Source organism: Canis aureus, chromosome 18 (genome assembly GCF_053574225.1).
Source record: "Canis aureus isolate CA01 chromosome 18, VMU_Caureus_v.1.0, whole genome shotgun sequence".
In the NCBI taxonomy this organism is placed as follows: Eukaryota; Metazoa; Chordata; class Mammalia; order Carnivora; family Canidae; genus Canis; species Canis aureus.
The window spans coordinates 9,391,634-9,407,057 of NC_135628.1; the positions used below are offsets into that span (position 1 = coordinate 9,391,634).

Below are 15,424 nucleotides of genomic sequence, written 5' to 3' on the forward strand. Positions count from 1 at the left end.
ATGTGAGTTAATTAAAGTGAGATTAGTCTGGCATAGATGTAGACTAAGGTGCAAGTTGGGTTTCAGCCCAGTGCAGCAGTGTAGCAGGAAGGGTAGAGGATAGCAGTGGGCTGAGGGGATTCAAAGTGATTAGAATGATGGAGCCTAGTAGACATGGGAAGTGAGAGCAGAGGGGCACGGAGAAGGGCATCAGTAAATTCTGAGGTCCCAGGGCAAAGTTGTTGGAGTTGAGATATTAGAAAGAACGAATTGAAAGGTCAAGAGGTGGAATCCATGAATGTAGGGTCTTCATTAGTAAAAAGGGATCATATTAGGCATAATAGTCCATTCAACTTATTAATTCTGATCTAGTAGCTCAGGACAAAAGGCCATGCCCTTTAAACTTTGTTCGGTGTTTATTCTTCTTTTATAACAAAAGACAAATTTGGGGAAACGATTGCTTTATTTTTTACCTTTGCTAATGTTATTCATTCACGGAATCTTGTTCCCCTTCCAAATTAAATACCAAATCTACACCAAAAAAAGATAGTCAGATAAACTTAGGAAATTACTTCTAAATAAGTGTTCTTCCCTAAATCATAAGTTCCATAGCTAGCACTCTCATTGATATAGAAATCGCATCCTAGAGCTCTTCACTGTGATTTTCGCTTAACTTGAAAGAATATGGATATTTTCCCAGTTTCTCTCTGGGGTTGAAATTAATGACTTCAGAAGAAAATAATTTCCTAGAATCACATTTTCAGGGATGTCTTCATGCTAGGGGCCAAAACCAGCTAGCCAAAATTTCTCTCCTGTATGTGGAGCCCACTTCTCTGTGGTTAAATGCCAGAAGCAATCGTGAGGGAGTGATGTGTTGCTCAAGTCTCTTGTCTGATCTTCAAGGTCACTATGTCTGACTCCTCTAGCTCAGGCCTTACTGCATCCCAAAGCTGAACTCTTCTATCATGTGTAATGCTCCACTTGCACACCTACGTGGGAAATAATAACTGTCTGGCCTGCAGGCTTGGAACTCCTCCCACATATCTAAATATAAAGACACAGTCCAGTTGAACCAATCAGTTTCTTTTAATGCTTTCTCCATTTTTGGAGGAGAGGAAGGTTGGTGGAAAGAACCAGAATGGTACTGGAGACCTAGAGCAGGTTACCTAGTATCATGTGATCTCAGTTTCCTTCTCTGCAAATAATTGCCAATGATCCTTGACCTTTCTAGCCATTGTAATTCTTCATTAGGCATCTGAAAACCTCATTGCTCCGTTTCCAGTTCACAGAGTACTACTCTCTCTAATAAGCAATTCTTAAATTATAGATAGCAATTCATGTCATTTATCCACATGCCTAAGAGCTCAAGGAAGTGGCTTCCACGGCGCTCTCTGTCTTCACACACATGGACGTAGGGAAAGTTCTTTTACAGAGCAAGGCAGAGCCTGGAAACTGCCTTTGCACAAGGAGCAAGCAAAACATTGAATTTCATGTTCATTCATTCACTTGTTCATTGATTTAACATATACTTATTGAGAACCTACTATGTGCTTGGCACTCTTTGAGATACCAAAGTTAGAATAAAATAAAATAGAAGAATCCTGCCCTCAATGGTGCTTACAGCCAGGGGTGGAGGGTAGGATGCAAAGAGAAAAAAATAGGCAATCCAGAAGTTTTTCTAAAACATATTCTGAGATAGTCCTATGAAGAAGATTCGTCAAGCAGGATACTTTGCAGGCTACGGGGCAGGAATATGGGTCGGAGCGTGGCTACTGTAGATAGAGGTCTCATCATAAAGGCTGCTCTCCGTTGTATAGAGAGGGAGCTGGTGAGCGTGGGTTGTATTTCTTGATGAACATGTTTGCTGGCAGTCTGTGTATCTGAACACGGGTGAGTAGGCAAGCATTTTGAAAAGCAAGTAATTCTTTTTCTCTTTTCTCACAGCAAAGGAGAAAGGAGAGAAGAAATTGTTTGGTTTCTCCTTTGTCCCCCTGATGCAAGAAGATGGTAGGACTCTTCCAGATGGCACTCATGAGCTCATCGTGCATAAGGTAACATCAGTCAGATGTTGGCAACAGGCTGTGATAAACAGGACTGAATTATTAACTCGTTATCTTATTATCACTCTGGAAAAGAGGAAAAAATGACTGAAAAGAACACTTTTTTAGGAGATTGCTGGCAAGGACTATGTCTTTTTGAAAGGATTGTCTCTGTATTCTGTATCTAATGCTCCCTTGGCTTATTCCAATAGATGAATGTGTCCCTTAAGCGTGACAGCTGTGTCAGGGGTTCTGGCACACGGTACATGTGCAGCAAAGATTTATGGAATGAATGAAGAAGATACAAACAAAAACTTTCCTTACCTTTGGATTATTGCTAATAAAATGAGTGTCGATGCACAACACACCTGGTAATTTCTGCTGCTATGCACGTTTAATCATTCATTTTCTAGTTATTTGTTCAACGTATTTACCAACCACACACTACAAGTCAGGCACTGGAAATGTAGTGGTGAACAAAACAGGTAAAGTCCCTTCCATTTCTGGCACTTATATTCTCTCTACTTCAAAAAAGACTTAAGGACGCTTACAGTGTTCAAATACAAAGAAAAAACAACTTAAAGTGATCAGTAAAGCAAACAGAGGAGCTCAATGTCCTAGACATCTGAGAGGATCAGTTTATCTTACCGTTGGGTGAGAGGTGCCCTATGTGAGATACGACAGGCAATGTCTTTAGCTACAATTTCCCAAAGACATATGGTACTTTGTATGAGTGTTTGTGCTATTACCTCTGTGTAGCATTAAATCTTGACTTGGAAAAGGCAAGGCTCAGATAATTAAAACTGAGCTCCCATTTCCTAATAATATATAGAAGAATGAATCACTTTTATATGGCACATCAGGTATGGGCTTTCTCACCTGCGGGTTAGACAGTGTTTTAGGGCAGGTGCTAAGTGTCCAGTCAAGTCCAGGTTGACTCTAAATATTAAAAAATACCAAGATTCATAGCTGGTGTTTAGAGACATCCATCTACTTAAAATGCCATGAGGACAGGTCTCATGGCTTGTTTCTCTACAGAAGCATTTAGCAGTTCAACTGATATATCGATTCCCAGACAGGGAACCATTCTACTTTGATATCAGAGGCCTGTCTGTGTCTGTTGGCAAAGGCAAAAATTTTCTCAGAAGCAGAGCTGTGGATCTGCTCAGGCCTTTGTATAAGTTTTCATGGAGTATTCAGAATTCTGATCCATAAAGCATAGGAAAATTTATTTATTTGAGCTTGAGCAATTGAAAAGGCAGGTGTTCCCAGTAATCTTTCTCGACCACAAGGGAGGCTCAGGATGATGCCTATAGATTGTCTAATTTTGGGCAGACTTACTTTGAGGAGACCCATCAGGAAGTGTTAGCTCCACAGGAGAAACCTAAGTAGCTGTGTTGTCTTATGATTGGGGTTTTTCGGTATTGCTGATTTAAAGAGGTGTGGGATACTCGCCAAGTATAACAACTTTGGTTTTTAGTCTCATTGATGCCATGGTTTTCTTTTTCATAGTACTGAGCCAACAAGTTCAGTTTCAGCCTGAGGCCTCTTGTAGTGTAATGATTATAAAACCATATTATGAGGATAATGCTTATTATCCTTCTTCTGCCATGGCAGGAAGGCACACGGCCTGCGGATAATTGCAGCCTTGAATTTACTATTTAAAAAAAAAAGAAGTAGAAAAGAAAAAAAAAATGGAGGCACAGTAGATTTCAAAGCATTGAATAAATTTAAAAAAATAGCCTGTTTAATAAGTGGTGTTGAGATGACCATGATGGGTGTTGGGGGAAAAGGAAGAACTGGATTCCTATCTTGCTTCTTAGACCAAAACATGTTCCAGATTAAAGGTAGAAAACAAACAAACAAAAAACTTGTAAGAGCTTTACAAAAATATGATTGAACATTTTTATACTATCGAGGTAAGGAGGGTCTTTCTAAGACTGGCTCACGTGTTAGAAATCAGGTACTAAAAAAAACGTGTAAGTTTGACTGCATAGAATTTCAGACCTCTTTATTGATAAAACCATCTAAATCAAGGCTGAGAGACACATGACAGACTCACACGTTGCTACACAGCTTGCGAAGGGTGGCTGTCCCCAGTTCGCCTGCAGCCCCCCAGGGGCCACTGACCAGATTTTACCATTGGGCCTTCCCCACACCACTTCCTCCCTACTTAGCAGAGAAAACAGAAGCCACCAGGCAGGAATCTCTGAGCTTCCCATGGTCTCTCCTTTGCCACCTGCGAACCTCCCAGCCTCCTTCCCTTCCTTCCTGCTTCCTGTCTCAGGCGATGGGACCAGACTCCTTCCCTCCTCATTCTTCCACCTGCTTCCTTCAGGATCTCCCTCCCTCCTGACTCCCTGGAGGCCTCGCTCTTCCCATTGTCCGCTCTTCCTCCTGCAACTCTGTCTGTTTCCTTTCTTCTGGCCGTGTTTTCTCAGATCGTCAACCTGCTTGAGCCTTTTTCTGAAAAACAAAGACCACAAAAACCTTTTTAAAGGGCCGCACACTGGTTCTTCCTTTCCCAGCACCGTCCGTCTACGTGAAAAGCCGGTCTTCCCCCACTGTGGCTGCTTCCTTGCATTCCACTGGCTCCTCTGGCTCAGGTGAACTTTTCCCTGGAGGCCACGAGTGCCCAACCTGGGTCACATTACCTTTGGTTTATTACTCACTGTGACAGAAATTAAAAAGGAAACACCTGGGTAGGCTCAGCAGTTGAGCGTCTGCCTTCAGCTTCCCGGGATCGAGTCCCACATCGGGCTCCCCTCCATCCGCCTGTGTCTCTGCCTCTCTCGGTGTGTCTCTCGTGAATAAAGAGATAAAATCTTAAAAAAAAAAATAAGAATGAAACACCTATAAAATTTTAAAAATTAGAAGTGCATCAATATATTTAATGCAGAAATGTGCCACGATGAACAGAGAAAAGAAAAAAAGGCTAAAATAATCTGCAGGCGTGGTCTTAGCGCTGAAGGCTATTAATGTGACATCCAGGAAGCACCTTCATTCTCACAAATTATACCAGGACATCTTCAGTCTTCCCAAAGTGGCTAAAGCCACTGGCCACTCTCAGAATCTTTCCTTATTTCCTTGTAGCATGTGGCACCATTGATTGCCCTTCCTGAAAATCCCACATTCTTGCCTCTATTCAACAGTGTTCTCCTGAGTTTCGTCCTCCTCCTCCTTTGAGGACCCTTCTGTCATTATCTACACCTTACATGACGAGGGTATTTTCATGGGTTTCATCCTTGGCCACCATTTGTGACTCCTCCAGTCTAAAACCATCTCAGCCACTTCCGCGGGTTAGCTCATCACCACATCTCTGCTGCAGAAGGCCGCACTGGATTTCCAGCCCACGCCTTTTAGCAGCCCACTGACCATCTACAGCTGCCTTCTCCAGGGACACTTCAAACTCATCAGGTCCCAAACTGAGCTTTTCTCTTGGGTTTTTCCTAATTGAGAGGCTTAGGGCAGTTCCAAGGCTTTTTTGGTACTGAAAGATCCCATGCTCCAGCCTTACTAAGCTACATGTAGTTGTCTGAATATACCTGTGCTTTCTTAAGAAAATAAAAAAAAAGGGAGAAGATGAAGAAGAAAGGTTTTTTTTTTTTTAATATTTTAAAACGTTTTAAAAATATTTTAGACTTGCAGAAGAATTGCAAAAAATAGTATAGAACATTCCCATATACCCCTCCCCTAGCTTCTCCTTACGTTAACATCTTACACAACCCAACCATAGCATATTTATTGAAACTAAATTAACCCATGTGCAGTACTGTTAACACAAAACTTAGGTGAATTTCAGGAGTTTTCCCACTAATGTCATTTTTCTCTTGGGGAGTCCAGTCGAGGATCCCACATTGCACTTCATTGCCATGGCCCCATAGTCTCACTTATGTGCTTTTATTAGCCCAAGGCCTTTATAGCTACCATGTCTCCCACATGATATGCCTTTTCCTCCATTGCCTGCTTGGTGAGCCTCTTATTCTCTCTGACTGAAGTCAGGCAGACCTGCTCCCATAGACCCTGCTTCCCTTCCCCAGCAGGGCGGGAATCCAGGGGCCCTCATCACAACATTGGCATGGGTGTTAACGGTGCAGAGGTCAGGTGGGTAATGCCCTGAGGGACAGGGAGTGTTTATTTCCCTGGTACGTTCTGAATACCAAATTAAAGGACTGGTAATTTGGAATTCAATAAATTTCTAAAATTTGTGATATCATTCAGGATGGCTAATCATACTAAGAGTGTTCCCAAAAGAAGATACTTCGCTACCACAAACTGTTTAAATCTGCTTTTGATTGACCGGTTAAATACAGTTCCAACTGCATTGTCTAACTTACTGTATTTTTTTCAACTTAATTCTTTACTTTTTGCAAATTATAGACCCCTTAAGTTGATTAATGTACTATGAATGTCCATACCAGTTTATTTCTACATAAATTTTAAATGCTTAATGCTCAGTCACATAGCTTATACTACTCCAGATACCACATTTCTGGAACACTGCTCATGACGGACCATCACAGCTCTCTTTCCCTTGTCTAGGAGGATGGGTCAAAACAGTGGCCTGGGGTATGATGCACCACTCATTGCTGTGCCAAGTGGTTTCAACTCTGAGCGAGGGAATAGCCTGTGAGCCAAGCTCATGGAGACTACCACTGCCTCCTCACAAAGCCTGCACTTAGTTCTTCTATGAGCACATTTCTCCTGTCAGGTCTGATTTCAGTCTCAAGTGTGGTAAAGCAGAGGACTCATTCTTAATCCTTCCTCCTTAATTTGTAATAAATTAACTTTACTCCATTTTGAGATGGCGTGCACAGATGCCAGCCTATCAGAGCAAACACAGAGAATTGTCCTTTACTGCGACAATGACATTGTTTTGCTCCTGTAATCTAGTGGCAGCCTCATGAGGCTGCGATCATGTTGCCTTGTTTCTTCCAGAAAGAGTGGTTCAGTTCATTGTTCCCTCATCTGTCTATCATCATATAGCCATCACACTGGTAGTACATTAGCTGTGTCTGTCACAAGTGTACGGGGAGGACAGTGTCTTATTATTCTCATGTCCTCGTTGCCTTGTTCCACACCTGCACCAGATTTGATGAAAAAAGTTGCCCTTATGCCCAAACCCAAACAGTTGTGCGAGTCCCCAAAATGCAAGTGATTTGTATTTAACAGCTCATCTAGGTTAGTGGTATAACTGGATTTTACTGTGGTGACAAAGCCACTTCTCGCCTTCCTGAGAAGCTTCCTGGGAAGCTACGGTGGACTCACAGGCTTGCAGACACTCAACCACGACTCATTTATACCAGTATTTACAGTTAACATGCAGGCAGTGCCACACCAGACTTTTCCAGCTTCATTTCTGTGACTTAACTGACTCTTAGCCTAAGAGTAGGGGGATCAGGGTTGTTCACTTCTGGTTGTTTTCTCCACTCTATGTCCTGATTTGGATCTGTGCCCCCAGTACCCTCCCTTCTCCCACCTGGCTGAGGGTGCCCCAGGAATTTGATGCTGAGTCTTCCTCACTGCCTGGCTTTTGCTAATGAACGGTACATTTCCTCATGAAAGGCTGGAGAACCTTCTCGGCTTCAGCTCTTGCTGATACCTGCCCCTGCCTTGTAGGTCTGCCTTCTTGAACCTCATTTCTATTCTTCACTGCTCCTCATCTACTTTTTACTTCATTAGATTCTCTTTCTTCAGATGAATTGACATATTATCTCTGACTCACCTGTTGAGTTCCCGAGCTCCTGTGTCATGCCTAATCTGCTCCTACCTGGCCTTGCTCCCCACTACAGTCATGTCACATGATCCTCCTTGCTCCGTGCCTGGTTTCAGAATAGAGCCTAGCTGCCTCGCTGTAGGGCTCCTAGGCTTGATTGACAGAAATCCATTTCAGCTCTACAGGCCACTCTGAGCTGCCTCCCAGGGTGTCTCCCACAAATAGACTTTTTTTTTTTTTTGGAAAAGTGAACTTTTTAGTCTTTCTTAGCCTTACCTACCATTCAGTATGTTACCTATAGATCAATAAATGTTTATTCATTATAACAAAACTCAAAACTTGGTTAAAACAACATTTGAAGGAGACAGTGTTCTCTAGTAGTTGTGAACACAAACTTTGGTTCAAATCCCAACTCTTGACACTTACTGATAATGTGACATTGAGCAAATCACATAGCTCCTCAGATTACAGTGTCCTGCCTTGTGAGGTGATTATGAGAATAAGAAAATGCACATAAAGTGCTTTGCAGTGCTTGACATGTAGTAAACCATCATAAATGGTGATTGCTTGGATGCTTTTAAAATCTCCAGTGTATGTATGATGTGTTAAGGATGCATGCTGAGAACCTCAGAGAACAACAAAAGATATGCTATGAGATTGTTCTGTACAACTTCTTGAGGCCACATAAGTTCTTCAGAAATAGATCCAAACCTCCAGCTCTAACCCTATACCTAGCATTATCTCCTTGGGCTCCTACTGGACAAAAAAATTCAGTGTCAAACTCCTGGCAAATGTTCTCATCAAAAGGTTCATTGAGACCAAAGAGTGATTATGTGCTTTTCTTCGCTGAATTGGTGGGTAGAATTTTCTCTACCTGCCCTTTCCCTACCAGCACATGCAAGCTCATGCACACATACCCAGTGTTGTTGGCGGGAGATCTTGAAATGACTTTTACATCTTAATATTTATGTTAATTATTGTCTTTGTACTTGACTGCGAGTGATAGTGTTCAGCTGCAAGAATTGTTAAGGTATCACGCCTCAGACAAATTCAGATGCTGAGGTCTTGACCCCCCCCCCCCCACCCAGGCTGAAGGAGAAGTAAAGTGAACCAGTGCTGGTGGCACTCATCTGGCCACAGTGATTGGCCCAAGAGAAGACAACCAAGTCTTCTATTCACAGGGCTCCCTAAATACATGAAACAGCCATCCTATCTTCAGTCACAGAAGTCGTCAGTCCGTGGCCACCAGCAGAGCTAGATGAGCGTATCAAGCAGAAATTCTAAGAGGGTGCCAGAAGTGCTCATGAACTAGGCAATTATTTGATGGGTGGGGGAATAAGAGCTATATCTGTAGGGGCACAATTTCTGTGAGTAGATGGAACACAGCAGGCTAGAGCCTCTCCAGCTCCTGAAGAGGACGCTTGGCAATAGCTGGACAGTATGTCTGTTGTGTTCCCCCATGCTTGTCACAGTAGGAAGTGGCGGTTAGATAGATGGAACACAAGTCAGGTGAGGGCTGGGAGACCAGAGCATGTTCCTGACCCCACAGACCAGACCCAGGCAGGAAGTACGGGGCAGTGCGGGGTGCTGTGACTCATGCTTTGGCTTGCTATCTTCCGAGCCCCGATACCAAGAACAAGACAAGAAGGGATGGCAGTCAAGGGTTCCAGAACATTACTTTGCCAAAGGGCTGTTTCTGAAGAAGGCATTTGAAGCATTTACTTTGTAATGATTCTCTAAACCATATATGTGTGTTTCACACGCTCTGCTGTCTCCATGAAATATCTCCCAGTAATAAAAGAAAGCATTTGGAGTTGTAACGTTAGAAGAGAATTATAGAGGCTGCTTATTGTGTTTATAGGTACTCCTGTTACTGGGCAGGTGTGCTAGTAAGAACATCTTGTAGTATTCTGATTCCATCTCTCTGAACTCGTTAGGTCTTTCCTAAAATTTATTGTTTAAAATTTTTAAAATATTTTATGAATCACACACAGTACTCTGGAATACCAAAGGGATTCTCTGCTTAAACCCCTGCCTGTTAACCAAGACACTAGTCTTGAAAACATTTAAAGGAATTAAGCTGATGTGAGTTTTAAAATTTATACTCAAAATAGCCTAAGTTATACGAACTCTGTATCTGTGAAAATATTTTTTTTCAGAATTGTAGTTTAAAATCACTTTTATCATTATAAAGAAGTACAGAGATAATTCAAAATAAAAACAATACCCTCATTACCTGGGTGCTGTTAACTATTAATCCTCTAGTGTATATGCTTTTAGATATTTTTCTCTGTGGATTTTTTTTACACAAATGATATCATAGAACAGAACCATAAAACAAGTTTATAATAATATTGAGAGGAGGAGGTAGATTTCTCTATGCCAACCCCCCACATACATAGCCTCTCCCCTTATCAACCTCACTCACCAGAATGTTTTTTTTTTTTTTAACCAAGGATAAACCTATATTGACATATCATAATCACCCCAAGTCCACAGTTTACCTTAAGATCCACTCTAGGTATAGTATATACTGTGGGTTCAGACAAATGAATAATATGGCCATTATATCATACTGCCCTAAAACCTACTTTTTCAGTTAATGATTTCTTTCTTTTTTTTAGACTAATACATTTAAAAAATTTTTTAATAATAAATTTATTTTTTATTGGTGTTCAATTTGCCAACATACAGAATAATGTTTGTCCTTCTCCGATTGACTTACTTCACTCAGCATAATACCCTCCAGTTCCATCCACGTTGAAGCAAATGGTGGGTATTTGTCGTTTCTAATGGCTGAGGAATATTCCATTGCATACATAAACCACATCTTCTTTATCCATTCATCTTTCGATGGACACCGAGGCTCCTTCCACAGTTTGGCTACTGTGGACATTGCTGCTATAAACATCGGGGTGCAGGTGTCCCAGCATTTCATTGCATCTGTATCTTTGGGGTAAATGATTTTCTAATCACTGAATTTTTTCAATCTCATCTAGAACTTAAGTCAATGTATAAATTTCAAAAAATCCTTTTCAGTAGGTTGATCCAAATCTGGGACTATATGTCACATTTGCCTTAAGTGTTGGTTAGTCTAGAACAATCCTTTTCTTTTTTTCTTTCTTTCTTCCTTTCTTTCCTTTCTTTCTTATTTCTTTTTCTTTCTTTCTTTCTTTCTTTCTTTCTTTCTTTCTTTCTTTTTCTTTCTTTCTTTCTTCTTTCTTCTTTCTTCTTTCTTCATTGGACTTGAAGAGACAAAGCCTGGCATCCTGCAGAAAATGCTGCCTTCAGGGTTTTTCTAGTTGCTTCCCCTATAGTATTGTTCAGCATGTTGTTCTGTCCATTGTATCTATTATGAAATGGAAGTGGAATCTGTACTTGTGGTAGACTGAGGTTCAACATCTGTAGTAAGAATACATTACAGACAGCGATATTTGTACCATCGTGCATCGGTATAACCACAACCTGATTCCCCCCTGCCCCATGTGTGTGCATCGTGCATCGGTATAACCACAACCTGATTCCCCCCTGCCCCATGTGTGTGCATCGTGCATCGGTATAACCACAACCTGATTCCCCCCTGCCCCATGTGTGTGCAGTTTCCTCTTGCCACTGGAAATTAATCTGTGTGTTATACTACATTGGCATCATAAGAATGTCTAGTTTGGGGGGGTGGCGTTTCCAAGTAAGCTTTACGCCCAATGTGGGCTTGAACTCATGATCCAAGATCAAGAGTTGCATGCTCTACCTACCGAGCCAACCCCATGTGCCAAATGTCCAGTTCTTTATCCAACAATTTTCTTGCTGATTTTAGCATTAAGTGACCATCTTTGACTAAAGAAAGAATTACATTAGGGATATGAAACTATATTTTCTAAATTTGTAATCCCTCTTATATTTGTTAACTGGCATGTTCTGTGAAGTAGAGATTTCTCTCACATGGTGGGACTCTTAGATGACCCTGAAAAAGTTTCCTGTAATTGCCAGTTTTCAAAGTTAGGAGCTGTTCGATAGCAGCCTCAGATGAGATGTTGGAAGAATTTAATAAGCATTTGTTTTAAATGTGGTTACTGCAAATATGATTTCTTGAGTACTTCCTGTATATCAGGCTCTGTGTGAAAGGCTTTATGGAACCTGATTCTTACGATAACACACTGAGGTTTAGATTTAGAAATGGTGATCTCGAGAGGTGAGATAATGTGATAGAGTTACTCCTGGGAGAAGTAGCAGAACTGGGATTTGAACCCAAATTGGTCTGAGCCCAAAAATCCATGCTTAATTCCATCTCTCTGTTTTTGTGTACTTTACTTAAAAGCCAAATTCTACTTGTAATCCCGTGTGGAATGTTTCCCAGTTTATAAACAGCAGAAATGGAAAGTATGCTTAACAATTTTCATGAGGTCTCTTATCTCTCCCTTTTTAATTTTATTTTTAATATCTTTAACAGTGTGAAGAGAATACAAATCTTCAGGATACTGCCCGCTACCTCAAACTTCCCTTTTCCAAGGGCATCCTCCTTGGAAATAATCACCAAGCCATGAAGGCCACAAAGGAGTCTTTTTGGATAACATCGTTTCTCTGTTCCACGAAACTCACACAGAATGGTAACGTTTAATGCTGTTTTATTTGAAAGCCCTTGTACTTAAGCGCTCGTGAGAATTTTGGCAGGCATGTTTAACAAACACCAGTGTTATATTGGAGAACTTTGCACCAGAAAAACTGTTGGTCCTTCTGTTTGTGACCTCCAGTAAAATGGAAACTGTTGTGCCCCGATGGCCTGTTAATGCGTGTAATTTAAAGACTTCAAAATTATCCCAGTATGGAAACCCAAGTGCACAAGGCATCAAAACCCAGCTGCTTTTTAAAAAGAGGAAGACAGAGAGACAAAGGATACCACCACCTTAATCTCTCTTGTTTTATAGCGCCATAAACAGTGCTGATTGCAGGCTTTGGAACAAGGGGCTGTTTTTAGCTTAATTAGATGGATATTGCTTTTCTGTTCTACCATATTTTTTATGTCAGTGATTGTTTAGCAAGTTATGATTAATAAAACAAGCTCTTCTCCTTGGAAAATTGTCATGAAAACATCATCTGTAATGAAGGAAGGAAATTAAATATTTTTTAATTCTTCATGGTTGCTATATAAGGCTTCTGGCTAGCATTCGCAGTGCCGTATTAATAAGTCAGACTCATGATGTTGAGGAGAGTCACTTCGTAATAAGGTATTGAATCTCACAAAGTGTCCCTGGGCCTCAGCATTGGTAAGTGCTATTAGCTCTTTCTTCTGTGTCACAGAACAGCATTTGTAGGAGGAAACACAGTTACTCTCTAGAACGTGACCCGAGAAAAGAAGTAAAATGTCACACTATAACATTGATCTCTTTTAAGATCCCTTTCGATTCCTCTTGTGGCGCTGTTATATTTATGTAGGACTTCGGCAAATGATCCTTTCACATTTGTATTAGTTTTTGTTTCTCCCCTTCCAAAAGTATTTTTGGGGAAAATTTTTTTAAAAATCAGCTGCGTATTTTTAGTAAATTTGGTTGAAGGTAGCCATCACCAAGTTAAGAAACTTCAAGACTTGATCTGTATTCAGGGATTAGTGGTTTTCCTTAAATTAAAACTTCACTGAAAAAAAAAAAAAAACTTCACTGACAGATCTCTATAATGTTTATAAAGCATTCACCAAACAGCAGATGTTTTTTTATGGTGCTAGTCTACCCTACAGAGATTTTGAAGATAAGAAAATCAACCTGCTATTTATTTACTCCCTTAGACAGAAAATCTATTTATTCTGAGCGGATTAGTTGTATGTCTGCTATAGAACCTAGGTTCACATTTAACTGATCGATTACTCTGGTAGAGGAATTTCAGGTTGTATTAGTTATCTCTTGCTGTAGTGATAATTACTATAAACTCATTATTGGCTTCCAACAACAAAAGTATATCTTTGAGCGTTTCTGGAGGTCAGAAATCTGAAATCCTTTTCATTGGACTAAAATCAAGGTATCATCAGAACAGCATTTCTCCTGGAAACTCTGGGGGAGAATCCTTTTGCTTCCCTTTGATAGCTGCTAGCTGCTTGGCTCACAGCCCCTCCTCCATCTTCAGAGCCAGGAGCAGAGCATCTTTACATGTTCACGACTCTGACCATCTTCTCTCTCTTAAGGATCCTTGTGCTTTACAGGGGGCCCACTAGATATTCCAGGATAATCCCCCCTGTTTTAAGACCTTTAACTTAATCACATCTGTGAAATCTCTTTTCTCATAAAAGGTAAACATATTCACAGGTACCGGAGATGAAGACATTGACATCTGTGGGGCCATCATTTTGCCACCCACCCAGATAATCCTAACAATAGCTTATCTGCCATCAAAGTATTTGGCCCTGCAGACTTAATTTGTTCTTGTTCTCAGGTTTAGGATGTCAGACAGAATTGTGAACATAAAACTGAACTAAAACCTAAAAATTAGGTTTGTAAAAGCAGAGAACATTTTCAAGTAGATACGGGTAAATAAACCTATTCAGAAATCATTATGTTAAACATCTCACTGTGTGGAAGGCAATGCTTGGCTCATTTTTGGACACTTGATAAGTGGTTAATTATCATTTGACTTTGATTACCCTTGTCAATGTAACAAAGCCCAAAATGAACCAGGAAATAAATACTGTGTTTCAAAGAGATGGGAAGAAGGAAGTTAGTTGATCTTTCTGAAATTTACATGCTAGACACACATTTCTGACCAGAAGTAATCCAGTTCCAAATTGGAATTAAATTGCTTTGTATTCATTTTACTCAAATTGGAAAATACACAAATCCCATTTCCATTACAACCGGGCATTTAGCAAGTGATATGGTCTCTAGGAACAATTTCTTATAGAAGATTTGCATTTCAGGATCCTGAAAGTGTGTCTGTCTGCACATATTCCGTATTCCAGTTTGTTCATGGATAGCATACCAAGGCCAGAGCACCCTGCCGAACATCTGTGGTTGCCAGATCAAGTAGATATTTTAAGCTTCTTAATGTAGGGATCAGGGAAGAAATTTTTTACTTCTTTGTTTTCTTCCTAGGGCTGTTACACATAACTTTTAAAAAGTCTAAAAATAAAAAACAGTGCTTAAATTTAGCCTACCAGTTAGTTGTACAGTTGCTGACTTCCGCACGTCCCCTTCTCCCCCAAATAATGGGCGGTTTATTCAGTCTCTTCCTGAGAGTGTGATTTAAAAGAAAAGGAAGAAAAGGAGTAGGGATTATGTCATCCACCTATTTTCTAGCTCTTGGTAGATCAAACATACTGTATAGTCTAAAATGCTTGCTGAATGGAATACTTAAAAATCACAGTTTTCAGCAATAGGGCCATAGCTCTTAATTTGCAACTAATGTATCTGCAGGCAGCTAAAAGAGAGACCTAAGAGATGACAGTTTTGACTTAATTCTGAGCACTTTGTACACATGATTAATTACATCCAGATGAACACACTGCTTTACTCTTCCGCTTCCCCCATTACGAGCAGCCTAGAGAGTCATCAGACTGCTCGCAGGAAAGGTCAGCAGCCCCATTCCGATCTGGTTGTCTGGACCACTGTCATCTCTCCTCCGGCTCTGCTAGGACAGTGCTGGTCTTGGTTTCCCACTGCAGCCGCTGGGGAGGCCTCTCGCAGGCCTGCAGAGCCCCTCCTTCCTCTGC

General features: G+C 40.8%; 1 protein-coding gene across 8 annotated transcripts in view; it reads left to right on the plus strand.

Annotated features, from left to right (window-relative positions):
- Positions 1 to 15,424, plus strand: part of DOCK4 (dedicator of cytokinesis 4) — a 409,480-nt gene that overhangs the window by 265,395 nt on the left and 128,661 nt on the right. For all 8 annotated transcript variants that reach the window (XM_077856142.1, XM_077856147.1, XM_077856145.1 and 5 more), the window contains exons 16-17: positions 1,924 to 2,030; positions 12,182 to 12,338. In XM_077856142.1, the coding sequence (XP_077712268.1) occupies positions 1,924 to 2,030; positions 12,182 to 12,338 (264 nt within the window). The remainder of the gene's footprint in view (positions 1 to 1,923; positions 2,031 to 12,181; positions 12,339 to 15,424) is intronic.